The sequence below is a fragment of the Erinaceus europaeus genome, chromosome 1 (genome assembly GCF_950295315.1).
Source record: "Erinaceus europaeus chromosome 1, mEriEur2.1, whole genome shotgun sequence".
NCBI classification, from domain to species: domain Eukaryota; kingdom Metazoa; phylum Chordata; class Mammalia; order Eulipotyphla; family Erinaceidae; genus Erinaceus; species Erinaceus europaeus.
This window is the reverse complement of record NC_080162.1, coordinates 196,049,577-196,075,890: the sequence shown is the minus strand read 5'-3', so window position 1 is coordinate 196,075,890 and position 26,314 is coordinate 196,049,577. Positions and strand designations below refer to the sequence as shown.

The 26,314-nt window shown below is 44.4% G+C and overlaps 1 protein-coding gene across 1 annotated transcript in view; it reads right to left on the bottom strand.

Moving 5' to 3' along the window:
* COL22A1 (collagen type XXII alpha 1 chain) overlaps positions 1–26,314 on the bottom strand; it is a 270,579-nt gene that overhangs the window by 230,065 nt on the left and 14,200 nt on the right. Inside the window, exons 2-3 of the mRNA XM_060202364.1 lie at positions 21,183–21,343; positions 16,714–17,280 (exon numbers count right to left, since the gene is read on the bottom strand). Coding sequence (XP_060058347.1) covers positions 16,714–17,280; positions 21,183–21,273 — 658 coding nt within the window. The 5' untranslated portion in view covers positions 21,274–21,343. The remainder of the gene's footprint in view (positions 1–16,713; positions 17,281–21,182; positions 21,344–26,314) is intronic.

The following is a 26,314-nucleotide window of genomic DNA, read 5'->3' as shown; positions in this document are numbered from 1 at the left end:
ATGGTCTATAATTACCTACCCACAGGGACACTTTTGCCTACCCCTGTCCTCTGTGGTTCTCAGGAGAGATGGGCAAACGAGATCAGGCTCTATTTTTTTTTTTTTTAGTACTGGTCACATTTTCTTCATTAGCATGAGGCCTGGGATCAGATGTATCTTTGTCTAGACTCAGGATCATGTCCCCAAACTCAGATGACTGTTGACAAAAGCAGACCACAGGGACAGGAGGCCAGAGCCCCCCCCCCCAATAAAGACCAAGTTTAGTTCTCTTCTCATTCCCATTTTGTAAGATCACGGGACACCTTACAGAAGCAGATAGCAAGTCAAAGACTATTTCACTGAGTCCCAGGTCACTGGACAGAGATGAGCCTGGCCTGCCCAGCCCCTCATATGCTCCTGGTATCCCTCTTCTTCGAAGGATGGTGGAGGCAGGTCCTCCTGGAATGGCCACTGGCAACATTCCAGTATGATTTTGGTGAGGCTTGAGGGGGAATCAGAGTCATCTGTCAATGTGGAACAGCTGCCATGGGCATTTTGCCTTTCTTCTGTGAAGGGAGACTTGTAAATGGAGATTGACAGGAGCCTAAGAGAGGAGTGAGATTCTCCTTCATAGGAGATGAGGCCATTGCCCTGAATTCTTTCTCTCCAGAGCCTCCCCCTGAGCTGCCCAGTGCCTATGAGAATCACTGAGAGCTCGCAGCCGGAGGAGCCAGGAAAGTGGTGGGCAGATGAAGGGCTCCCCTGACGCTCTCTACACGTGAAATCTGGTCCCTGCTGAAGATCAAAGCTGCTGGGGATACGACCTTCCCCTTCAGCTCCAGCTAGCCCACCACTAGCCAGCTGCTTTCCAATCCTTCTGGCCTCCATTTCTTTATATAGAATTTTTTAATTATCTTTATTTATTGGATAGTGACAGAAGTTGAGAGGAATGTGGAGCTAGAGAGGGAGAGAGACAGAGAGACACCTGCAGCACTGCTCCAACATTTGCGAAGCTTCCCCCCTGCAGATGGGGACTGGAGGCTTGAACCCAGGTCCTTGTGCATAGTAATGTGTGCACTCAGCCAGGTGTGCCACCATCTGCCCACCCGCCCCTGGCTGCCCTTTCTTCATGAGAGCATGAAGAGGACTACCAGCTAGTCCTTATGATCACCCTAAATCTTCCCTTATGAAGAGCTGAAAACAGAAAGGAAAAAGGCTCAGCAACAAAGACAACTCTATAATAAACGGGGGAAAGACATGAACAGAATCTTCACCACAGTAATTCTCTTCTTAGGGAAGTAGGTGCTTCCACCTCTCAGGGTTCCTTCCAACTTCTGTTCTTGTCAATTTATCTGAGCCGGGCCCCTCCACCTGAGCTCTGAACATCTGGGACCCTACTATCGCTCTCTTTTTAAAAATATTTATTTATCTTTATTTTATTTACTGGATAGAGACAGCCTGAAATCGAGAGAGAAGGGGGTGATAGAGAGGGAGAGACAGAGAGACACCTGCAGGCCCGCTTCACCACTTGCAAAGCATTCTCCCTGCAGGTGGGGACCGGGGGCTCGAACCTGGGTCCTTGTGTATTATAACATGTGCACTCAACCAGGTGCGCCACCACCCAGCCTCCCCAAACTACTACTCTCTTTGCGCACTTTATTTTTATATTTTATTTTACTTATTTAGAAGAGAAACAGAGAGAAATTGAGAGGGGGGAGGGGAGACTGAGAGGGAGAGAAGAAGAGAGACAACAGCGGCTCTGCTTCACTGCGCATGAAGCTCACCCCTCTAGGTGGGGACTGGGGACCTGAACCTGGGGACGTGTACATAATAACATGTTTCCACTCTTCATCTCACTCCTAGCTGATTTCAGGTCCTCCTACCGTTTCAGATGCCACGTTCACTTCCCTTCTGTGTAGGGCCAGGTGCCGCAGGCTTAAGCAGGGACCCTCACTCCTTAGTAGAGCATGACCACAATGACCACAAGAGTCAGCACCTCAAAGGGGGCATATCACTGTCTCAGCTTTCCCTCACCTTGTCTCTCTGAGTCTTAACTTTTTCCTGATTTTCTTTTCATTTTTTTTTGCCTCCAGGGTTATTGCTGGGGCTCAGTGCCTGCACCACGAATCCACTGCTTCTGGAGGCCATTCCCCGCCCCCTTTTGTTGCCCTTGTTGTTGTAGCCTTGTTGCGGTTATTATTGCTGTTGTTGATGTCGTTCGTTGTTGGATAGGACAGAGAGAAATGGAGAGAAGAGGGGAAGGCAGAGATGTGGAGAGAAAGACACCTGCAGACCTGCTTCACCACTCATGAAGCGACCCCTCTGCAGTTGGGGAGCCGGGGGCTCGAACTGGGATCCCTACGCCCTAGGCCGGTACTTGCACTTTGAGCCACGTGCGCTTAACCCGCTGCACTACCGCCCGACCCCCTTGCCTGATTTTCTTTTTTAATTTTTTTATTTTATATGAGAGAAACTGAGATAGTGATGTTGAGACAGAGAGATGGAGAGACAGAGAGATGGAGAGAGAGAGAGAGACACGGAAGGAACTAAAGTCCTGCTTCACCACTTGTAAAGCTTCCAGCCCTCCCCTCCCCAGACCTGCAGGGGCTTGACCCCAGGTCCTTGCACACGGTAATGTGTATCCTCAACTACAAGTGCCACTGCCAGGCTCCAGGCTCTTTCTTTTTAAAGTCTCTATACACATGCCTTCAAAGGCAGCTGGAACACAATGGATTCAAAACACAGACATGCTTTCTCCTGCCAGACATGCTCGCACACCTCCCCTAAGCCTGAAGTGCCACTCTCATAGGGCCCAGCAATGGTTTCTGAAGGAGGGTAGCAAATGCAGGAATGCCAGCAGTTTTCTGTGTTGGGCATTTGAAAGTCCTCACTCAATGCTCTTTGGCTTTCTTGTGGTTCCGGCTGATGCCTCTCTGATATGGAAAAGAGAGAAACGATGGGAACTAGGTCTAGATTCACTCAAATCATCTCATTTTCTCAGATCATAAGGCACTGACCGACTTCGCAAGTGCCTGTGAAAGAAAAGTCTGAATCCTGATTCTCAGAAAAAGAAACTGAGTCTGACTCTTCCACTCCAGTCCATGCAGTTGGCAAAGAGCTGTGCAGTGTGCGTCTGTGTGCATGTGTGTGCGTGTGCAGTGTGCGTCTGTGTGCGTGTGTGCGTGCGTGTGCGTGTGTGCATGTGTGTGCGTGTGTGCAGTGAGCGTCTGTGTGCGTGTGCGTGCGTGCGTGTGCGCCTGTGTGCGTGTGTGTGCGCCTGTGTGTGTGTGTGTGTGCACGTATGCGTGTGTGCATGTGTGTGTGCGTGCGTATGCGCGTGCGTGCGCGTGTGCGTCTGTGTGTGTGTGCATCTGAGCATGTAGAAGTATGCTTCTGTGTCTGTGTCTGAGTACATTTCTGCACTTGTGTGAGAACACACATGTGGATTTGTGTGGGGGTCAACTCAAAGGAAACAGAGTCTGCAATTAAAAGGACTCAGACTGACACATTTTCTGACAAAACAAGTCATTGTAGAACATACCACTTGGATGGCTATTGTCTATTCACCTTCCTGTAAGTATGAGTGCGTGTCAGAGGCACTGAGATTAGCTCCCTCCTTGGAATATCCCTAGGCATCATGGAACCTCCTTGTTCTGTTCACCCTCTGACAAATCTGAATCAGGTTCAGTTGCTAGGTCAAGGCTATCTGAAGGGTGTGAGAAACTAGAAACACGGAGTCTTCCCATGCACTCCATTATATGCATATTCATATATAGACATATACTTATATTTAGAATGCCTATATATACATGTGTATACTTTTTGCAAGTACCAATTTAGATGAAGCCACTATACTTTATCCTTTTATCAACGCAGAACTAAAACCACCGTGCAAAACGCATAACCTCCATGAACACTTGGCATGGCATCACCCCAGGAGTGAGGTGGCCATGCCTACTCAGATACTTTTCCATTTTAGTCGGGGTAGCAACAGGGGGAAAGACTTCTGTGCTGGTATAAGGCCCCTGAACCGCCAAGTGGCCGGGGAGGACGCTGATTCATGGCTGAACTCAGTGCCCTTCATGGTCCCATTGGGACAAGAATTCTTATTTAGGACTTGGGAGTGTAGGATTTCCTAAGAATTACTGGGTTATACTTAAAATGAGAGGTAGAGAAGCATCCATAGACAAGAGGCAGGAACATAGTTGGTTATGGTGGCAGTGTCCAAGAGGAAAAAAAAAAAGAATGCCTTAATAAAATATACTACCCAAATGGTCAAGACAGGACTCGGCACAGTGACTTCAGACTTTCAGTCCCCATAACAGTGGACACTATTAGAGCAAACTTGTCTATAAAGGTATGGACAATAAATAGTTCAGGTTTCCCAGGCCATTTGGTCTCTATTGCAACTATTCAACTTGTGTCGCCCCATCCAATATCAATCAAGGACAGTGTGGAAACAAACTGACCTGTCAACATTCCAATAAAGCTGAATTTGTGAGCAGAGGAGATAGCATAATGGTTCTGCAAAAGACTTTCATGCCTGAGGCTCTCCTGTCCTAGGTTTAATCCCTAGAACTACCATAAGCCAGAGCTGAGCAGTGCTCTGGTCTTTCTCTCTGTCTCTGTCTCTCTCTTTCTCTCTATCCCTCTGTATCATTAAAATATACAAAATATATTTTTAAAAAAACTGAATTTGCTGAGCAAGTTGTGGTATATATACACAATGGAATACTACTCAGCTATAAAAAAAATGTTGACTTCACCATTTTCAGCCGATCTTGTCATCCAATCTGGTCCCCTATGCCTACACTGAACTTCTCTGTTCCAGTCTCTTGGAAACAGAGTTGGCAGTCAGCTGAGGTAAAGAACAAACACCTCATCACAGACCCCTGCAAGCGTCAACCCGGCTTTGACCTAGCACGTTATGATTGGGCCTTCCTCAATCGCTATCGAACAGGCCATGGCCGATGCGCCGCTATGTTCCATCGCTGGGGAGCCAAAGATGACCCGAACTGCCCCTGCAGCTACAGACAGACTATGACCCACATAGTCAACGACTGCCACCTCTCCAGATTCAAAGGAGGTCTCGAAACTTTACATCAGGCTCAACCTGACGCTGTTGACTGGCTACAGAAGGGCAAACGCTAGAAGAAGAAGAAGCTGATCTTGGATGGATCTTGAAAAATTCATGTTAAGTGAAATAAGTCAGAAACAGAAGGATGCATATGGGATGATCATACTCTCAGGCAGAAGTTGAAAAAACAAGATCAGAAAAGAAAATACAAGTAGAAACTGAACTGGAATTGGTGTATTGCACCACAGTAAAAGACTCTGAGGTGGGTAGGGGTGAGGGGAGAATACAGGTCCAAGAAGGATGACAGAGAACCTAAAGGGGGTTGTATTGTAATATGGAAAACTGAGAAACGTTATGCATGTACAAACTATTGTATTTACTGTCAAATGTAAAACATTACTTCCCCAATAAAGAAATTAAAAAAAAACAACACTGAATTTGTGTGGTGAAGGAAATAGCCCAGCTGGTACAGCATAAGACTTGCATATCTGAGGTTCCTAGTTTGATAGCCAGCAATCATATACCCCCCACCACGAAATGAAGTAATAAATCTTTATTTTAAAGAATCAATTTTCAAAAGTTGGTATTTAGTTGGTTTTGACTTGTGAACTGTAGTCCACTGTCCAAAGAAATTTTGCCTTCTTGAATGGGTCAGTGTCCTCTACAAAACTCACCACCGAGAAATTTCTGAAGCTTTCTGATTTATACTGGTGAAAAAAAAAAAACAACTCAGATCCAGTTATGCTATACATGGGCACTTTGATTCCTGGCATGACCTCCTTTCAGTAGATTGGTTATAAAATTTTAAGTGTAATAAGAAAAGTAAAAAATAAAGTAAAAAAATAAGAGCCAGGAGTCGGGCGGTGGCGCAGTGGGTTAAGCACGTGGCGCAAAGTGCAGGGACCAGCGTAAGGATCCCGGTTCGAGCCCCCGGCTCCCCACCTGCAGGGGAGTCGCTTCACGGGCGGTGAAGCAGGTCTGCAGGTGTCTATCTTTCTCTCCCCTCTCTCTCTGTCTTCCCCTCCTCTCTCCATTTCTCTCTGTCCTATCCAACAACAAAGCAACGTCAACAATGGCAATAATAACAGCAACGAGGCTGCAACAACTAGGGCAACAAAAAGGGGGAAAAATGGCCTCCAGGAGCGGTGGATTCATGGTGCAGGCACCGAGCCCAGCAATAACCCGGGAGGAAAAAAAATAAAAAATAAAAAATAAGAGCCACACTCATTAATTTACCTAAATAAACATCAATTTTGGGAGTCGGGCCGTGGCACAGCAGGTTAAGCACAAGTGGTGCCAAGCACAAGGACAGATGGAAGGATCCTGGTTCGAGCTCCTGGCTCCCCACCTTCAGGCCAGTTGCTTCACAGACTGTGAAGCAGGTCTGCAGGTGTCTATCTTTCTCTCCCCCTCTGTCTTCCTCTCCTCTCTCCATTTCTCTTTGTCCTATCCAACAACAATGACATCAATAACCACAACAATGTTAAACAACAAGGGCAACAAAGGGAAAATAAATAAATAAATACTTTAAAAAAAAAACATCAATTTTACAAAGGAAACCAAGGCCCAGCATGATAAAATCACCAAAGGGCTCAACTGGCAAAGGGACCAAGTTGGGATTCCTGCCTCAAGTCAAAGACACAGGAAGACTGCACATGAATGACTTTGTGCACTACCCTTTGATGGGCACTGGGTGCCATGCTACAAATTGGCCATTCTCTTGTAAAACTAAAGTCTATAAAAATAATTCATTGTGAATCAGGTGAAGGGGTGGTGGAGAGCAAAAAATAAGTTAGGTAACTGTCCTCAGACTACACAGGTGAGGAGAGTTGGTCACAGAGTGACACTGCAGTCTAACCACACACACACCCCCCCACCTGTACTGTACTACACACATGGACCCACAGTGTGTTTGGGCAAACCTCTTCTGGAAATCCACCTACAGGACCGAGTCCATAAGCACCTACAGAGCTCAGTTTATGAAAATCCCTTCTTGAGTTCTTGTATGAGACTAGAAGCCAGCAGCAAAGTGCAGGATAATCTCTTTGAGGAGAGTCAAGAGAAAAGAGAAGGATGGCAGAAGCTTCTCACCGTCAAGTGACATTTCCTGCACACTGTCATAATTAAGTGACTTAGTCTCTAGCTTTAACTCATCTAGGATTACTTTGTAAAGAAAAATTTATTTGTTTTAATTATCTTCATTTATTTTTTGGATAGAGACAGTCAGAAATTGAGTGGAAAGGGAGAGAGAGAGAGAGAGAGAGGGGCAGAGAGGCAGAAAGACATCTGCAACACTGCTTCACCATTCACAAAGCTTTCCCTGTGCAGTTGGGGACCGGGGGTTCAAACCTGGATCCTTTACACATTCTAACATATGCATTCAGTCAGGTGTGCCACCGCGTGGTCCCTCAACTAGAATTACATAAAAGAAATAATTCTGTCAAAATAAACAGAAGCAAATACAAACTCAAACTTTTAGACCTGGTCTACCTGTTAGAACCTGATGTTATAAAGCCACAGCTCCATCAGGAGAAAAAAAAAAAATCTTTAAACCTAGGATATCTCACAGTGTCGTAGGACACACCAGCTATAAAGGATAAGAGGGGAGCATGTTCCCTGGTTTAACAGAGGCTAAAAGGCATGAGTGGTTCATACAGTCTCAGATGAAGAGGGGAGTCTGACAGAGACAAGCATCAGGAGTCACTGCCGGGGTTGGAGCTGGTTAGCAGAGGTGAGAGACTTTCTTTTTTTGTCCCAAATTTACACAATTTAAAAATAAGTGAAGGGTGGTTTGCCTTTTTTCTTAATTTTCTAATAAAAAGTTCCAGTGCAGAGTCATAATTAAGTCACTTGATTACTATTTCTAGGGTTTTACTAGGATCATAACAACTTTTCCTAAGAGGAACTCCCAGTGACCTTTAGGTAGTGGGTGGGGACCAGGCCTAATTACTTGTTGAGGTTGATGCTGTCCCCAGGGCCAAGCCACAGCATCCATGTGGAGGCTCCAAAGCCACAGCTGATGCTGCCACTGTCTCCTCCCTGTTTTCTGGCCCTCCCAGAACACTAGCTGGATGAGCCACTTGGGACCACATATACATTCTCAATTTTTTTGTATGTATATATTTGATTGTTAGAAAAGTCATGATAGAAATATAGAAAATATTGCATGACTTTTCCAAAAAAACTCACTATCTGGTGCAGTGGCTGTGAGTAGAGTATGGATCCCGGATCCCGTGTGTAGACACGGTGTTGAACGTTTATGAACACACCTATCTATGTCTGGTGTGTGTGAATGTGTTCCTTGTTCCTTGTACTTGGTTTATGTGTATGATGTGCATGATATACTTGTATATGCGCTGTGTGGTCTGTAGTATGTGTTGTGTGTGTGGTATATGCCTGGTGTGATGTAAAGATGTGGTTGTGTGTAACCAGGGTGTGTATATGGTGCTTGTTCTGTGCATGTGGTCATATATGTGTCGTATGTGCTTGTTATATATGTGGTGTTTGCATGATGTGCATGTGGTCTCTGTGAGTATGTGAAGTGTGTGTTGTATATGTAGTATGTTATAGGTGATTGTGTATGTAAGTAGGCTATGTGTGTGGTATGTATGTGGTGTGTGTGGGGACAGTATATATGGACATGCACATGTGTTGTTTCTGTATTAGTGCTATATGCAGATTGTATATTTGATTCCTAGTTTGTGTTTTCAGGCTTCAAAAAAAAAAGGCAGGCAAAAGTGTGGTCAAGGAAACGCGGTTACTGGGGACAATGACAGCAACTGGGTTCTACCCTCTGTGGGAATTACAAGACTTGGGCTCTGAGGAAGATGAGTCCGAAGATGCTCCCAGGCTGACCAGGCCATCCACCCCATGTCTATAGCCACCCCGGCTCTTTCCCTTGGGTGTTATCATTGGCTATTCAAGAGAACAGATCATTATAGGGTATGGGAGTGAAATCCAGTGGTCACAACTGACCTCTTGCTTGGGGTCCCGGTTGTGCAAAACTGGAAGAAAGTAAGCTTGAACACTAAGTATCAATTTTTGCCTCTTGAAAAGAAGGGCACAGGGGGCCAGGTGGTGGCAGCCAGTCAAGTACACGTAGTAGCAAGTGCAATGGCCTGTGCAAGGATCTGGGTTCAATTCCCCACTCCCCACCAAAAGGGGGAAGCTTCACAAGTGGTGAAACAAGTCTGTAAGTGTCTATCTTTCTCTCTCCCTATTTCGACCTCCCGTCTCAATTTCTCTCTGTCCTATCTGATAACATGAAAAAAAAATGGCCACGAGGAGTAGGGGACCCATAGTGCTGGTACTGAACCCCAGGGACACCCCTCAAGGCAAAAAGAAAACAAAAAGGAAAAGAAAATGAGGGTACAGTATTCTTCGGAAATCCTCTTAGCTCCCCCTGACAGGCACTTTGTCACTTTTCCACACCTGTAACACATGGACTTTGTTTCTCCTGCAGAAAGAGTCCACACACACAAACACAGCTTCTGCTTCACTGCTACCCCAGCCTAAAGCTCTTGACCCATCAATATTGGCATAAGAGGTCGTTTCATATCATTCTAAACTCAAGTCAGTTATTTCAAAGAAGTTTCCCACAACCTCCCCACCTTGGTCACATTATCCTGCTTTATTTTCTTCAAAGTAGTTATCAGGACATGAAATCTCAGTGTCTGTTTACTTGATTTAAATATATATTTAAATCAAGTAAATATATATATATATATATATTTTCCTTTCTGGAAAGCCTCACCAGATAAGTAGACTAGCAGATGTCTCATTCACCACTGCAGCCTTCAGAATAGCATGACTCCAACAATATCTGGGAGATAATAGATCAGTAAGTACATGCTGGAAAAAGCATCTAAAAATATATATAGCGAGAATCTTTAAAGCACTCACTATCCTGAGATGGTATCTGTAAAGTTCTGCCTAATCCACTTAGAATTCCATAAAGAAGTTGGATTATTTGCTGGAAATTCTTTGTATTACCACAAGAAAAAAGGACAACAGAAATGTTCAACTAAGCATTATCGTTCACTTAAAGGAAGCGGACTGTTGAGCCATAGAAAAAAGCAAAGGAGATCCTCTCAGTAACATCAGGCTAAGATCACTTATCAATGGTGCAAAGGGGCCTGAAGGTGACATGAGTCCCATATAAGTGCAGGTAGCTGAAACTTGTGAATGACTAGATCTAAGGGAATCAGCTTCATGCATCCATCAAAAGGCAGAGCTGGAGTGTAGATGCCAACATTTTTTTTTCCCACTGAGAACCATGGTTGTGCAAGAAAAGACTCTCTCTCCCCCTTTTCTCTGTCATGTTTGCAAGTGTAACATCCAAAACCCAAAATCTTTAGAAATGATAATGTTGGTAAGGATGGATACAGCAAAAAGAGACGAAAAGAAGGCCCTGCTTCAAAGCACTACAGAATCATGGGAAGGACCCTTTCATTGCACTGACCCTTTCTAAGAGTTCAGCCCTGTTGTCCAAAAGTTATAAGACAAGAGGCAGAAAATTAGCCCCTGACTTGGGGAGAGGGCACTGAGGACCACCACAGAGTGTCCTCAAAATAGAAATAGGTGGAGGCTCTCGCTGTGGCAGGCTGGAATTCCACAGGCCCGATGACAACCCGATCAACTATATAAAGGTTGTTCTGTGGCTACCACAGAGTCCAGGGTGGAGAAAGCTCTTAATTACAACCCATGCTTTTGGGGTTGGGCCTCATCCACAGTAACTTCTACTCCACATACTGCAGGAAACAAGGCTGAGATTGATTCCCCAGGAATTGTCAGCCCAAAGAACAACAGGAATTGATATGATTGGCATGTTGGTGCCTCCCTGTGTGAGCCAAGGCTAGGTGATAGTAATCTATGGCCCCTGGTAGACCTTAGGAGAGGCCACAGAGGGGGTGATCATTAAGGATGCCTCTCCTCTGTCTAAATACTCCTGGCATAGCTGTGGACTTCTGCTTTCCCTTTTTGTTTCTCAGGAACTCAAGATGTTTCATTTAGTGCTATGCTAAGAGTTTCATTAAATTCTAAGGCAGACCTGAAGAGAAAAAAAACTCAATATTGCCAATTTTTCTTCGAGCACATTTATTCTTATATTCTTATTCTTAACTTGCATGCATTTTGAGAATTAATATGTGCAAAATCCTATGATGGAGTATGCACTGCTGGAAACGTCTCCTGATTTACTAGTGTTGAGTGAGTTGGAATCATTTCCCAGGTCAGTTAGTGAGCAAAGAGCAGAAATGAGTTGTGTGTGTGTTTTTTTTCCATTTGTTTGTTTGTTTTGTTTTGTTTTCCCTCTGTCCTCTTGAACTCAAGTCATGAGCTCTTCCTGGCCAGTGATGGCACATAGGAAGTATTTTTAAAACTTCCATGTTATTAAAGTCTCACCACAATCCCCAGAATTAGTTTCCTGGTTCTTCATATTTTATCATTACCTGCTTTTTTGATTCCTCCTATTGCATTATAGATGGTATTGCAAATGGCACCGAGAGGCTAAATGACCTCTTGAGGATCACAGGAAACCAAGAATTAAGCTTCATTCACTTCAAAAGTCTTTGTCTGAGGCTATTGAAAATAGTTCACCTGGACAGTGTGCTGCATTGCCGTGTGTGTGAACCAGGTTTGAGCCTGGCCCCAACTGCACTGAAGGAAGTTTCGGGGCTGAAGGAAGCTTCAAAGCTGTGTCTCTTTCATCTTCTCTCTGATTTCACTGCCATGTGTGTGAACCAGGTTCGAGCCTGACCCCAACTGCATTGAAGGAAGTTTCGGGGCAGAAGGAAGCTTCAAAGCTGTGTCTCTTTCATCTTCTCTCTGATTTCACTGCCTCTTTGTCTCTCTCTTTAAAATAATCCTATTTCTGACTATGGTGGTGATTGTGGAGGGAAATACTGCCACTGAACTTTCTAAACCATTATTAAATCACTAGTGATTTTTAACGCTATAGGACATTCTACATCTTCCCAAGCTCCCTTCTGTAAACCCATCTAATCTCTCACTATTAGAGCCTACTAGCGTCAACACAGGCCTGACTCAGACACAGTGCTAGTGAACAGTAGCTATTTGTTTGAGCAAATGAACAAAGCTTATGGGACTTATCAAAGCCACGAACCCCACTGTATAAATAAAGAGAGAATCTGAAACCTTTGAGTGAATGACAGCAGCAGTACTAACAAATGAATGGTACCAGTAGAAATACATTTCTCTTAATTTTTCAGTTACTGCTATCATTTCAGATTTGCTGTATGTTTCATCCTCTACTTGGAGAGAGAGAATCATTGCACAAGTACTTGGATTGTGCATATCACAACAGCAAGCACAGAATTAATCCCCAAGTAGACAAAAGCTTGTTGAGGTCACAGAGGGGCACTTGGCAGACAGAGGAATCACTCAATATATGGTTATTGACTGAGAGAATAAACAGAGTGAATTGAATCGGTGGCTACAGCCTCACAACATTGGGTCGTTCAAGTTGAATGAATTCATAGATTGAATATAATGACTGGTATAACACACAGTTGTTGAATGAGTAAATGAAAGAACGAGTTTGACTGAGTTGAATGATCACTATACTCTCGAGCCTCCATCTTTATTATTCTGTGATTACCCAGCTCATCAACATGAAGGCGCTAGTAAAAGCAGCTCCTTTTCGTGCTGAGGCTACCCTCAGTCCTGTTGCATAAGCCAAGACATTTCTGGTTTGGACTCTGTGAAACTCTTTGGTTTAATCTTACCACATGTTTTTCACTTTGCTACTGACAGTTACTTTTGTTGTGTTTTGAGCACCATTGAAGGGGACTTGCTTTTCTTTGTCACCAGAGCAAAACAACCCCTCAGCAGCTTCTAGCTAGAGCCACAAACAACCTGTCAGTGAAGGTCTCTCATCAGTCTGCACCGAGAGCAGTCCTCACTTACTTACCTAGATAAGTCTTTTTCCAATTTGACACATCACCTCTCTGATGTCCTGCTGAGAACTCCAATAACTTAACAAGTGTCTGCTCTGAGAGCCCAACCTCCTGAATAATCCTGTCTGTGGAAGGAGATCATTTTTATCTTTAAAGGGAAGGCCACGGTCAATTCCTTGCACACTGTGGGGTAGCTTTCCTTTAGTTTTTAAAAATGTTTTATTATCCTTATTTATTTGATAGAGATGGCCAGAAATTGAGAAAGGGAAGGAGATAAAAAGGAAGAAAGACAGAGAGACACCTGCAGCCCTGCTTCACCACTTGTGAAGCTCTCCCTCTGCAGGTGGGGACCAGGTACTTGAACCTGGGTCCTTGAATATTGTGACTGATGTGTGGGCTCAACCAGGTGTGCCAACACCCGGCGCCCCAGGGGTAGCTTTCGTTGACTTAACTTTCAAGGACCCATCTCCATTTCTTTAATAACAGAGTGAGGAAAACAGTGATCCACTCATCCACAACTGTTCTCAAAATTCTCCAGCAGCTGACGACAGTTTCCCTCTATTGGCTCTAATACAACAGCTATTCCTCTCCTTTCTTACACAGATCCAGCCATAGTATGCCACAGCATAACTGTTGCAATGTCTTACCACACTAAACATGGCCGGTGCGCCGCTATGTTCCATCGCTGGGGAGCCAGAGATGACCCGAACTGCCCCTGCGGCTCCAGACAGACTATGACCCACATAGTCCACGACTGCCACCTCTCCAGATTCAAGGGAGGTCTAGAAACTTTACATCAGGCTCAACCTGACGCTGTTGACTGGCTACGGAAGAAGGGCAAACGCTAGAAGAAGAAGAACCACACTAAACTAAACGCTACTTTAGTGAGACCTGACAATAAGACAAAGTCACTATCCCCATGCCCCTTCCTTTAGCCCAGTCCTGTGGACCCATTACAGTTCAGTGACTATTGCCACCTATCCCTGCTGTTCATGTTTGCCTTTCTAAACTGTCTAAGTACCCCTTCCTCCAGGAAGTGTTCCCTTTTTCTCAGGCTCACTGTCCACCACAACCATACCAAGACCTCACCTAGGAAAATTGTTTCACCTTTATTAAAATCACCACATACCTTTCACTCTGTCTTTTCTGCCATCTTAGACAACAAACCTCCTGAAAGCCTAGTGAGTTTCATATTTCTCTATAAACCCAGAAATCAGTAGAGGCCACATAGAAACTAAATCCCTAATAAATGCATGTGAATAAATACATGGAGATTAAGTGAGACAACAAAGAGAAGAGTCCAAATGTAAAGAAACGGAGGCGGTAGTGCACCTGGTTAAGAGCACACATTACAGTGTGCAAGGTCCTGGGTTCAAGCCTCCGGTCCCTACCTGTAGGGGGAAAGCTTCCAAGTGGTGATGAACATCTGCAAATGTCTCTCTGTCTCTCTCCCTCCTTATTTCCCTAGTCCCTCTAAATTTCTCTCTGTCTTATCAAATAAAATAAATCTTAAAATATAAATTGTTCAAAGAAAGAGAGCCAAACAAAGGGGAGGGGTAGGGAGGGAGGAAGGAAGGAAAGAACGGAGGCCATTCAGTGTTGAGCACAGTTCAGCCATTTTCTCAGCCTTTTCTCACCAGGATGCATGGCAGATCTGTTGGACTAGACCCAGGTACTCTCTCTCTCTCTCACTGCACCTCCTCTGCTACCCCTGGCAACTTGCTCTCCAGAAGTGATCAGAACAGGAGCTGTTCTCCTGGTCCCCACCTGCTGATTCTGGAGGGGAATGTTACCCAGCACATCACATAAACCAACAAGGAAAAGGCTAAGCAGGCAGAGGTTGAAGCTGGAGACAGGATGGCATGTGAGACACTGACCTCACCCCTTCCTGTCCCAAGCATGTCACTGTCCTCAGGATGACCCCTCTAGGCCTTGGAGGTCAGTCTTCCAGGTCAGAGCACAGAGGCAAGGGCTCTCTCTGCTTGTTATCCAAGACGCAACTAGACCACACCCTCCCTTAGCCTCTCCCCACAACAAGGGATTCCAGACAAATAACTCAGAGGCCTTCTGAGGTCACGAGGTCAGCAGCACTTGACCTCTGGAATGAGCAGCACCTGACCTTCTCTGAATGGCTAGCTCCAGGTGCCAGCAACATTTCCTGACGCTTGATTATGCGCGCTTTCTTACATGGCCTTTTTCACAGCAAGAAAAAATGACCTAATATAGCACCTCCCATGTGCCAATGCTTTCGCAGCGAAGCCTTTGCAGGCAATGATTTCTACTTCAATAGCCCTGGGAAGCGACAGATGTTTCTCCATTGCCTAAATGAAGATATGAATCTAAAACATTTAGCCAGTCACCAAGGGGGCAGGGGAGTAGAGTTGGGGGGGGGTTAGATTAAGCTCTCTCTCAATTTTGTTGTCTTCTCTCTCTCCCTTGATCTCTCTCTTTTTATCATTGCCAAGATTTTACTGTTCTGGACTGACTTCTATTTTCTTTCCACTTCTTTCTTTCTTTCTTTCTCTCTCTCTCTCTCTCTCTCTCTTTTTTCTTTTGCAACCATCATCATCACTGGGGCTCAGTGCCTGCATGACACCGCAGCTCATTGTAGCTATTATTTTGCTCTAAATAGAGAGTCAGAAACAGACATAGATAAGGAGGGACATCAAAGTGTTTTACCACCACTCATGATGCTTCCCCTTATAGCCATTCCAGCATGGTGGCCCAAGGTTCAAATTCTGGTCCTTGCACATGGTAACATCAGAACTCCACCTGGTGAGTCAACCAGACTCTGGCCCCCTGAGCTGAGTATTTCAGAGAGAAAGACACAGTCAGAGGGAGAGTGGGAAAGATGTCACAGCACCAAAGCTTCCTCAAGTAAAGTGGGGTGTCAGGCTCCAACATGGGCCACTAGCTGGCAAAGAAGATGCACTATCCACATAAGCTATCTTGCCATCCCAGTGATCTCTTAATTTCCTCCCTTCTTCTGCCTTCCTGAGAGGGAAGCACGGGACAGACGCTTAAATAGTGGACACGTTGGGTGTCAGTGCTACTATGTTGCTTTTTTTAAAAAAAATTTAGGGGTCCAGCGGGTTAAGCACACCTGACACGAAGCAGATCTGCAGGTGTCTATCTTTCTCTCCCCATCTCTGTTTTCCCTCCTCTCTCCATTTCTTTCTGTCCTATCCAACAACAATAACAACAACAATAATAACCACAACAACGATACAACAACAAGGGCAACAAAAAGTGGAAAAATGGCCTGCAGAAGCAGTGGATTCGTGGTGCAGACACTGAGCTCCAGCAATAACCCTGGAGGCAAAAAAACACAATTTTTAAATTAGTTTTATTAACTGGTTAGACAAAACCAGAAACTGAGAGATAGAGAAGGAGAGAGACTGAGAGACACCTGCAGCCCTGCTTCACCACTTGCAAAGCTTTCTCCCTGCTGGTGGGGACCAGGGGCTGGAACTCGGGTCTCTGTACCTTATCACATGTGCGCTCAATCAGGCGCGCCACCACCCAGCCCCCTGCTTCTACATCTCTCATGTTACCAAGTCCAAGAATGGTGACTGAGCTCACCGCTGCCACTAGTTTAGCAGTGTGGCTCGGGTCAACCTTCATGTGCTCAACGGACATCTCAACGCTCAGGACCACCCTGGCCCTGGGGTGCCGGGCCCCTCTGCCCCAGGCCCTTGCAAAAGCAGCCAAAACCCTGTGGGTAGCTGCCCACACACTCACTTTCGCACAGCCGGCGCCGCAGCTTGCCCCGGATCTTGTCGATGGCATTGAAGTCAGACACATGGAAGACGTGGGCCGACTTGGGCTGGGAGGCGATCTCCTCCAGCTCCTCCTTTAGAGCCTCGCCGACACCCACGGCAAAGATGCGGATGCCGGCCCGGTGGGCTGCGCTCGCAGCACCCAGCACCAGGTCCTGGCTGCGGCCGTCGGTCAGGAGGATGGCCACCTGCTTGAAAGCTCGGTCCCCGGGGCGGCCCCCCTCCTGCAGGGAGAAGCTGTGCGCGGTGATGTAGCGCAGCGCGTCGCCGGTGTTGGTGTTGCCGCCGTGGTAGGCCAGGCTCCGGGCCGCTGCCTTGACCTCCTCCCGGGAGCCGAAGTGGCCCAGCTGGAAAGCCGGGGTGGGCCGATCGCTGTAGCGCACCACGCCCACGCGGGTCCGGTCGGGACCCACCTCGAAGGTGTCCACCAGATTGGCCACCCACTGCCGGACTTTCTCGAAATCCTCCTTGCCCACACTGGAGGAGGTGTCCAAAAGGAAGACCAGATCGTAGTGGACGGTTTTGCAACCTGCGGGGGAGAGAGGAAAGGGAAAAGTTACCATCTCACAAAAGAAAGCACTGGACTTGGGGCTTCCAGATGTGGTCCATCAAACACCTGCCTCTCTGTCTCCTACTAGCTGGGGGATGTGTCCAGATATCTTCAAGGATTGCAGCCTCATCTTCTCCTTACATGTATGTGAGTGTTTCCAAGGTTACTGTGAGGTTTAGCTAACTGACAGTTCAGCTGACATTAAAATCAGTTAATATTCATGAAACAACACTATTCGATTTATTTAAATGCTATGTTGGTTAACTAAAAGTTGCTTTATGATTTTTTAAACCTCTATTTTTAAAAAAATATATATTTTTATTCATTGGATGGAGGCAGCCAGGAATTGAGAGGAAAGGAGATAGAGAGAAAGACCTGCAGACCTGCTTCATCACTCACAAAGCTTTCCCCCATGCAGGTAGGGACCAGACACTTGAACCTAGTACCCCCATAAGCTGAGCAGTGCTCTGGCCTCTCTTTGTGTATCTCTCTCTCTCTATCTCATTAAATAAAGAAATAGGTCAAAATAAGTAAGTAAATCTAAATATTAATGTAGAGAAAGTACAAGTGTTATAAAAATGTAGTATTTGGAAACATAAATTTTATATAAATACAAAATTTTAATTCAATAAATTATGCCACTACATAATTTGTTTCTAGTCCTCACTGTAACTTTAAGCCAGGAGCTTGCTCATCCCCACTTTATAACTAGCTGGTATGGTACAATTGTTTTCTAAATTTCTTTTCTAAAATGTTACTTATTTATTTATTTATTTTCCCTTGTTTTTTATCATTGTTATAGTTACTAGTGGTGTTACTGATGTCATGGGTGGATAGGACAGACATAAATGGAGAGAGGAGGGGAAGACAGAGAGGGGAGAGAAAGATAGACACCTGCAGACCTGCTTCACCGCCTGTGAAGCGAGTCACCTGCAGGTCGAACCTGGATCGTTACACCGATCCTTGAGCTTCGTGCCACATGCACTTAACCTGCTGAGCTACCGCCCGAGTCCTTGTTTTCTAAATTTCAAAGTGCTGTAAGGAACTATTAAGATGTCTTGGTCTGCAGAGGACTCTGAACTTCAACACCATCTGGATCCAAAGAGAGAAGTGGGGGGAAAAAAGAATGCCATTCAGAAGTAGTAATAGGTGTCAGTGTGACTTAGAAAGGACAAAAAGGCAAGACCATAAGGAAAAGGGGCGGATATATATAAATATAGACAGTTACAGAAATAATAGTCAATCCATTATCTACAACCTGGGGAGAATTGCTACAGTTTCCAATAAAGGGAGTAGGTATACAGAATTCTGCACGTGGGGAGGGTGCACAATTATACCCCTGTTATCTCATAATTTTGTGAATCGACATGAAGCCATTAATAAAATAAAATTAAAATAAATAAACAAAAAGATGTCCTGGTCTGGACTATTTCAGAATCTAAGGCATGATAGCAGCATGCCAAAAGCAACAACCGATCAACCACTGGAGACAATGGCATAAATATCTGGCCATTAAAACAACAAATAGGACAGGAGTGATAGCATAATGGTTGTGCAAAATACCTGTCATGCCCGAGGCTCCAAAGGTTCAGATTCAATCCTGTCCTACCATGACCAACATAAACTGGTGCTTGGTCTCTCTCTCTCTGTCTGTCTCTGTCTCTCTCTGTGTCTCTCTCTGTGTCTCTCTCTCTGTGTCTGTCTCTCTCTCTCCCTGTAACTGTCCTTAAAATAAAACAAAAAATATTTTTTAATAAAGTGAACAAACATTACACTTTTTAAAAAAAAACATCTGATTTGTAAAAGTGAAGGAAAGAGGAAGGATGGAAGGGAGAAAGAAAGGAAGTGAGGGAGGAAAGGGACAGAGAAAATATACATGAGAACAGAATGGACATGCCTTTTTTTTTGCCTGCTGACCAAATGGTCCTAGTATTAGTCACACCCATTCTCAGGACTTTAAAAGCCTTATAAAGGAGAGTATCTTTAGTCTACGAACTTCAAACTTAGTTATGAAGATGGTCAGATAAATGGAAGGTTGACAAAAAAAAAAAAAGTGATAAGAAAGTTTATGGCAGCCTTGCCGAGTAAAATTCTTAAGACAACTGATAGGATCACCTATGCAGATCTATTAAAATAATAGTTTCCTTGTGTTCACACAGTTATGCCAAGCATCCATGACAGTCATGATGATAGGAAATCACATTTGCTAATCTGCACACATTTTCCAATATACCACTGGGTATGAAAAGCTATATGTATTGTATGTGTCATTGTGTATGCAGATGTGTGATTGTGCATGCCTGTGCGAGAGGATCTGCAAAATGAGAGAGTGTTAATCTCTGCTGAGAAGAAGTAGGAGTGAATTTTATTGTTATAGGTTTAGGATTTCACAGTGAAAAGCAACAAATTAAGTTCAAAGCAGAAAAACAATAAAGCAGCACACACACACACACACACACACACACACACACACACACACACACATTCCCTAAGACATTCTTTAATATTCCACTTCTACCTTTTCTCCGTTTCTTTTTTAAACAGTTAAAATGACTCTGTAAGGAGTTGAGGTAAATCTTCGCCCCAGCAGGACTGATCCCTAACAGGATTAAAGCTTTAAGAGTGTGTTTGCCCAGATGTGTAGACTCAGATAAATCCTGGGGAGTCTTTCTCCTTGAAACACCAAAGGCCAGCCTTTGTCTACGGGGCAATGATGTCAGAGACTGTTCACAATATTGCTGCCGTGGTCTTGCCAGCAGGCTGTAATCCATCAACGAATCTGATTCAAGGCTGTGGTGGTTCATTTGTCCTGTTCTAATACATTACAGGTTTCTCCTGATTTCCCAAAAGTAGAGAACTCTATCTCATTCTCTCTTTCTCTCATTCTGCTTTTATCAAAGTTGCAAGTTGCAAGGATAATAATACAAAGTGTCTCCTCAATGTACAGTACTCCGTTGCTAAAGATCTGGGGACTCAGAGCAGGGAAGCAAGAGATGCTAAGGGAACATTGGGGACTTCAGTCTTTATGGTAGAATAAGGTGATGATTTGATTCAGTGAAATGTGTGGATGCCTATACTAGGGGATGTGCAAAAGTAATAAGCAACATAGCCTCAAAAAAGTGATGTCAGAATTTGGGGAGAATCAAGAATTAAAATGTTGTTTTACAAGACAGTTGTTTCAAGGGCACACATGTTTCACTTTCCAAAATCTGTGTTAGCACATCTAACCCATACCTTGACACTGAAATGTCAGTCTTGCAATCTTTCATACACAAAGCCATCATCTTACATGGAAAAAAAATCTTGAGGCTTCTTAGGTTCCAAAAATAATCTACCAAACCATACAACCAACAAATAAAGTCTATAAAAACAAAACATTAATATCTATTAAGGAGCTGGGGAGGTGATAGGATAAATACTTATTTAAAGCAGCCCGGATAAGGAGTTTTAGGGGACCCCTTTTGATGTTCAGAGTACAGCCTGCTTCTAGAATAGCTGTCACTCAATCAGCACTAGATGGAGCATGGATCTTTGAATTTCTTTTGGTTAGCAAAAGTAGGTTCTAATAATAAGATGCAGTGGTGGTGGTGCAAAGTGTCTAAAAACGGAAACACCTGTATATAATTGAATGATGACGTGCTCAGACCATTCGCACACTGGCTGATGCCACCACACAACCTCTCACGTTCCCTCACACACACTCACAGGCTCACGTGCTGGGACCTGACTACTTGACACATTAGCTAGAGAGCATCTGACACCCACACTTGTGTGACGGCAAGCCTGCCTCTCTTGGCATCAGTCAGCAGCTCATATAAAAGCATGGGGATGCACAAGGACTTCTCAGGCCCCAACCCTGGCACAGACCATGGAGTCCCCACCTGCTCTCTGTGCCTGGCAGCCTCGGGCCCCACTCCATAACAGCAGAATCCAGAGGAGGCAGGCTGGGGTATTCCCTCGAAGACCAGCCATGGCTCTTGTACTTGGAAACCAGTTTGCTCAGCCAGGAAGAAACAGCATTAGAGGTTTACTGGAACATTTCCTGTATGGAGAAAGATACATTTTTAAAAAAATTTTATTATTAATTTAATATTCACTTACACAATTACAAGATAACAGGGGTACAACTCTGCCCCTTTCCTACCATCAGAGTTCTGAATCCACAACCCTCCATCAAAAGCTACAGCAGTTCTCTTGAGCTTCAAAGTATGCATTAACTATTGTTTGAAAACATGCATTAACTATTGTTTCTACAACGGTCTATACTTGTATACATTTACCTTTTTTTTTCTATGACTCATAGTCTCTTCCTTTCCAAGTCACACATGCCCTATTACTGTCGGGAAATTGTGAGGAGCCTCACAAAGCATTAAGCCAGCTCCCCCTGCTCCACCCTGCATTCCTGATTCTATGGCCTATCTACATAATCATTGTTTTGCCTGAAAAATCCCCATCTATTCCATTCCTTTGATCTATCTTCTTTCTACCCTCAAGACCCTCCCTGCCTGCAGGATAGTATTAATCCTACCAGGTAAAACCCTTGCAACAGTTGCTAAGGAAGTTTCTACCTTCCCAGGCCCATTTTGTCTTTCTCCACCCCTTTCCTAGTGATTTCCATTTCCAACATTGCCACTTCTGGGTCTACCCTTTAAAAAGCCTGTGCTCTCTGATCAGTAAATACATTGCATTGTCTTGCCACCATGTGTCTGTTTCTGAGTCATCTCCCTCACGTTGTTGAGTGAGTAGCAGCCCAGGCTGGCTTCGGTCCAGTTCTCTCCAACCCAGAGAGCATGCGCCCAGGGAAAGGCACCCCCACGCTAGCCCGGCATATTACTGCATCCAAATGCCCCTCCCTTTTTCCTCTTCTCTTTCTGGGTCTTGATAGAGTTGGAGTTCAGAGCCCTCTGGTCATTTTCCTCTATCATTTCTCCCCCACAGGGAACCTGGACCAAAATACTTTTGGGGTGCTGCATAAGGTGGGAGTTCTAGCTTTTGTGGTTGCCTCTCTGTGCATGGGTAGTGATAGGTCAATTTATACCCCCACTCAGAGAAACATGCCTTTACTGAAGGAGGCTGGGGCCAAAAATCTGTAAGATCATGCTCTGAGAGGGATTCCCAACCCAGTCAACCATCTATTGTTCAACACCCATGATGTTGTTCAGCATTCACATGCATTTATGTTGGCCTATGTGTCCTTGACTTCAATGCCAAGCTAGTCATAATCTCTCACTACTTTACCTGCTATAATCAATATCTGAGATGAGGCAAACATGAAGTGAGATATCATTTAGGATTTCCCAGTTATCAACACAGAAAATAATGAATAAATATAGCTGGTTTATATATCAAATGTGTAGCTTCAAAGGGAATTCCTCAGATTCACCTCTTCACACTAATAACATTGTGCCCAAGCACAAGGACTGGCACAAGGATCCTTGTTCGAGCCCCCGCCTCCCCACCTGCAAAGGAGTCACTTCACAAGCAGTGATGCAGGTCTGAAGGTATCTATCTTTCTCTCCCCCTCTCTGTCTTCCCTTCCTCTCTCCATTTCTCTCTGTCCTATCCAACAATGACTCCATCAATAGCAACAACAATAATTACTACAACAATAAAAAAATAAGCACAACAAAAGGGAATAAATAAATATAAAAAAACTTTTAAAAAATAAATAACAGTGTGCCCTTCTAAAGAGCAAATCCAAGTGTTAATGTTTTCTGTTGGTATGCTTCTAATTCTGTAGACCTCACCAATGTACCTTGGAACCCCACCTCTCCAGGCCTCTGCCCCACGTTGGGCGCCAGATGTTGTTGAGCACGGGCCGCGGAGAAGAGAGAGAGGAGGGGTCCGGAGCAAAGAGGAAACACAAATCTTTATTTGCGCTAGCACCTCAGAGTTGGGTGCTAGAGAAGCAGGTTGGACCACGTGGAGGTAGCGAAAATGGCCGCCTCACGCAGTAACCTTTCCTGCATCTGAACACCCACCGGAGTGAAGCGCTGGCAAGAGAGAGAGGTGTGGAAAATGAAGGGTTTTTATAGGAGTAGCTTTCATGAGAATGGGAAGGGGGAGGAGTAACCATAGCACTCCAGGATAGGATGATAACTCTCGTGAGAATGGGAGGAGGGAGGAGTGACCAAAGCACTCCAGATATGGCGGGGATATAGACAATGTCCTGAGGGCATAACATGGCGGAACAGGCACTCCCAGAATGTCCCAACTCTCACGGGAACTAGTAGCCTGAGGGGAAAACATGGCAGATGTGACTGCATCTGCACAATTTCCCAGCAGTTCTCTTTACCCATTCATCCATCTAACCTCCATCCAAATAGCAAATGCATATTGAGGCCTTCCTATGGCTTTCTCTAGAATTATTTAGGACTTACTCTTATAGCACTAGCACAATTATTTTGATCACTTTCTAATTGGGACAGTTTTGATTTTGCCATTTAGGGATTAATTCTTGTAGACCAGTTTTGTTTTTTTTTTTCATATAGAGAGATAACTAGAGGAAGAGAGAAAAAAAAAAAAAACCCTTCCTCCCACCAATGTTGTGGAGGTCTGGCTCCAGCCTGATTCATGCACATAGCAAGTCTGACACCCTCTCAGATGAGATATCTTGTTGGGTCCAACTTGAATATTTAGTTTATTTATTTAATAGTTAACAAGAAAACATTTTTGTAATTGTTTAAATTATCTTTATTATTTATTGGCTACTGGCAGCCGAAGATCAAGGGGGAAGTGGGTGATAGAAAGGGAGAGAGACAGAGAGACACGGGCAACACTTGCTTCACCCCTCACAAAGCTTTTCATCTCCAGGTGGGGACTGAGGGCTGGCTGGAACCCAGGTCCTCGCGCGCTTTGTAGTATGCACTCAATAAGGTGTGCTACCACCTGGCTCCCAACAAAATGTTTTTTGTACCTGTATGTCTGATAATATTTAAATATGTTTCTGGGGTAGGTTTGTAGGAAAACTGGGCATCATGAGAGTTATGAAACATTCCTGATGTGACTCATCCAACTTCTGAACCAATGACTGAGCTGGCTGGCTTACACTCTGCCACTGTGGTAACACACACAGGAGCCTCTCTAAAACTGTGCAGCTGGTAGCATTTAACATGGTTGTCTCCACGTTGTGAGAATTCTCCTCATATTCATCAAATCTATACTTCGGTCATTTCTACCATCAGGACAAAAATGTTCTCATTTCACCCAGGCATTTAAGGTCACTGTGAAAATGCACAGAGCACAGCATTCTCAAAGAATCAGGAGACTGACCCAGGAGCAAGACAAAAAGATTCTGTCCCAGATGGTGCTCAGAGAAGCTGAGGTCTGAATATTCAGGAAGAAAGAGATACTGAATCTTAGCAAATCAAACAGCCTCTCTCTCTCTTTCTCTCTCTCTCTCTGTCTCTGTCTCTCTGCCCCCCTCTCTCTTTCTCCTCCTCCTCCTCCTCCTCATTCTTCTTCTTATCATTCTTCAAAGTTGTCTGAAAGCAAGGAGTTACCTGTCTTAGTCTTCTTATTCCCTAGCATCTTGGAAAGGTCTAGGATACAGTAAATGGTGACAAACAGCTATCAGATTTTTAATGATTATTGAACTGCCAGCACCTGACAATATTTATAATAACTCATTAACTTAGCATCTTAAGGTGGCTAGAAGCCACTCATTAAAAGAATATAGATGCCATCAATTAATTGTAAAAGCAATGGAATAATCATCATCTACTTCTACCATACACAAGGCACTGAGTATCACAAAATTTAATTGACTCTTCTTTTTTATTATCTTTATTTATGTATTGGATAGAGATAGCCAGAAATTGAGAGAGAAGGGGGTAATAGGGAGAGAGACACCTGCTCCTTGCTTCACCATTTGCAAAGCTGACCCCTGCAGGTGGGGACCAGGGGCTCCAAATCGGGTCCTTGCTCATTCTAACATGTGCGCTCAACAAGGTGCACCACCACGGGCCCCTTCATTGAACCCTCAGTGCAGACAGCATCGTTCCCATCTGCTGAAGGACGGGATGGAGTTGGATAGAAGATGTGTGTGTCTGGCAGCACACCCAGCTGGTCAGAGGAGGAGAGTGTGGGATTTAATGTTTGCCTCTCTGGACACTGAGCTCATACTATTCCCATAATATAAATAATTAAAGTAAATCCAGATATTAGCAACAATTACTGAGTCATTACTTTTTTTATAAAATAAGATGGTGACCAGGAAGATAAAATGGAAACATTTCATAGTTGTTCAATATACAGCTAGTCTCAAGACATTTGAGAAAACTCATCACTGGAGAAACAAAGTTTCATCCAACTTGTACTTTTTAGGCTTTTAGATGACTCTTGTCCATATTAATTAGGTGATTTTCAAACACTGAATGAGTTATATATACCAGCCATAAGTCCCACTTGGTGATGATGCAGAACTCGTTTTAGTTATTGTTGTATTTGGCTTGCTAAGATTTTATTGAGATTTTTCCCCCCATCTATTCTCTTAGGAACTGTTGGTCCAACATTCTCTTTTATTGGGGGCTCTTTGTTTTGACTTTGGGATTGAGCCAATCCTGGCTTCATAGAATGAGCTAAGGAGTACCTCCAATGCTTATCTTCCATCTTTTGGAAGAGACTATAGAGATGAGCATAGCCTTCTTTCCAGGAGTAAATTAAATGATAATAAAATACTCACTGAGCAGGGCCGGGCAGTCGTGCACCCGGTTAAGTGCACACAGTACAAAGTACAGGGACCTACGCAAGGATCCCGGTTCAAGTCCCTGGCTCCTTACCTGCAAGGGGAATGCTTCACAAGCAGCAAAACAGGTCTGTAGGTGTCTATCTTTTCCTCTTCCTCTCTTCCCTTCCCCTTATCTCTCAGTTTCTCTCTGTCCTATCCAATAAAATGGAAAAATATGACTGTCTAGAGTAGCGGATTTGTAGTGCTGGCAGCAAGCCCCAGTGATAACACTGGAGGCAAAAAGTAAATAAGGAATACTTTCTGCAAAGCACGCTGTATAGGTCC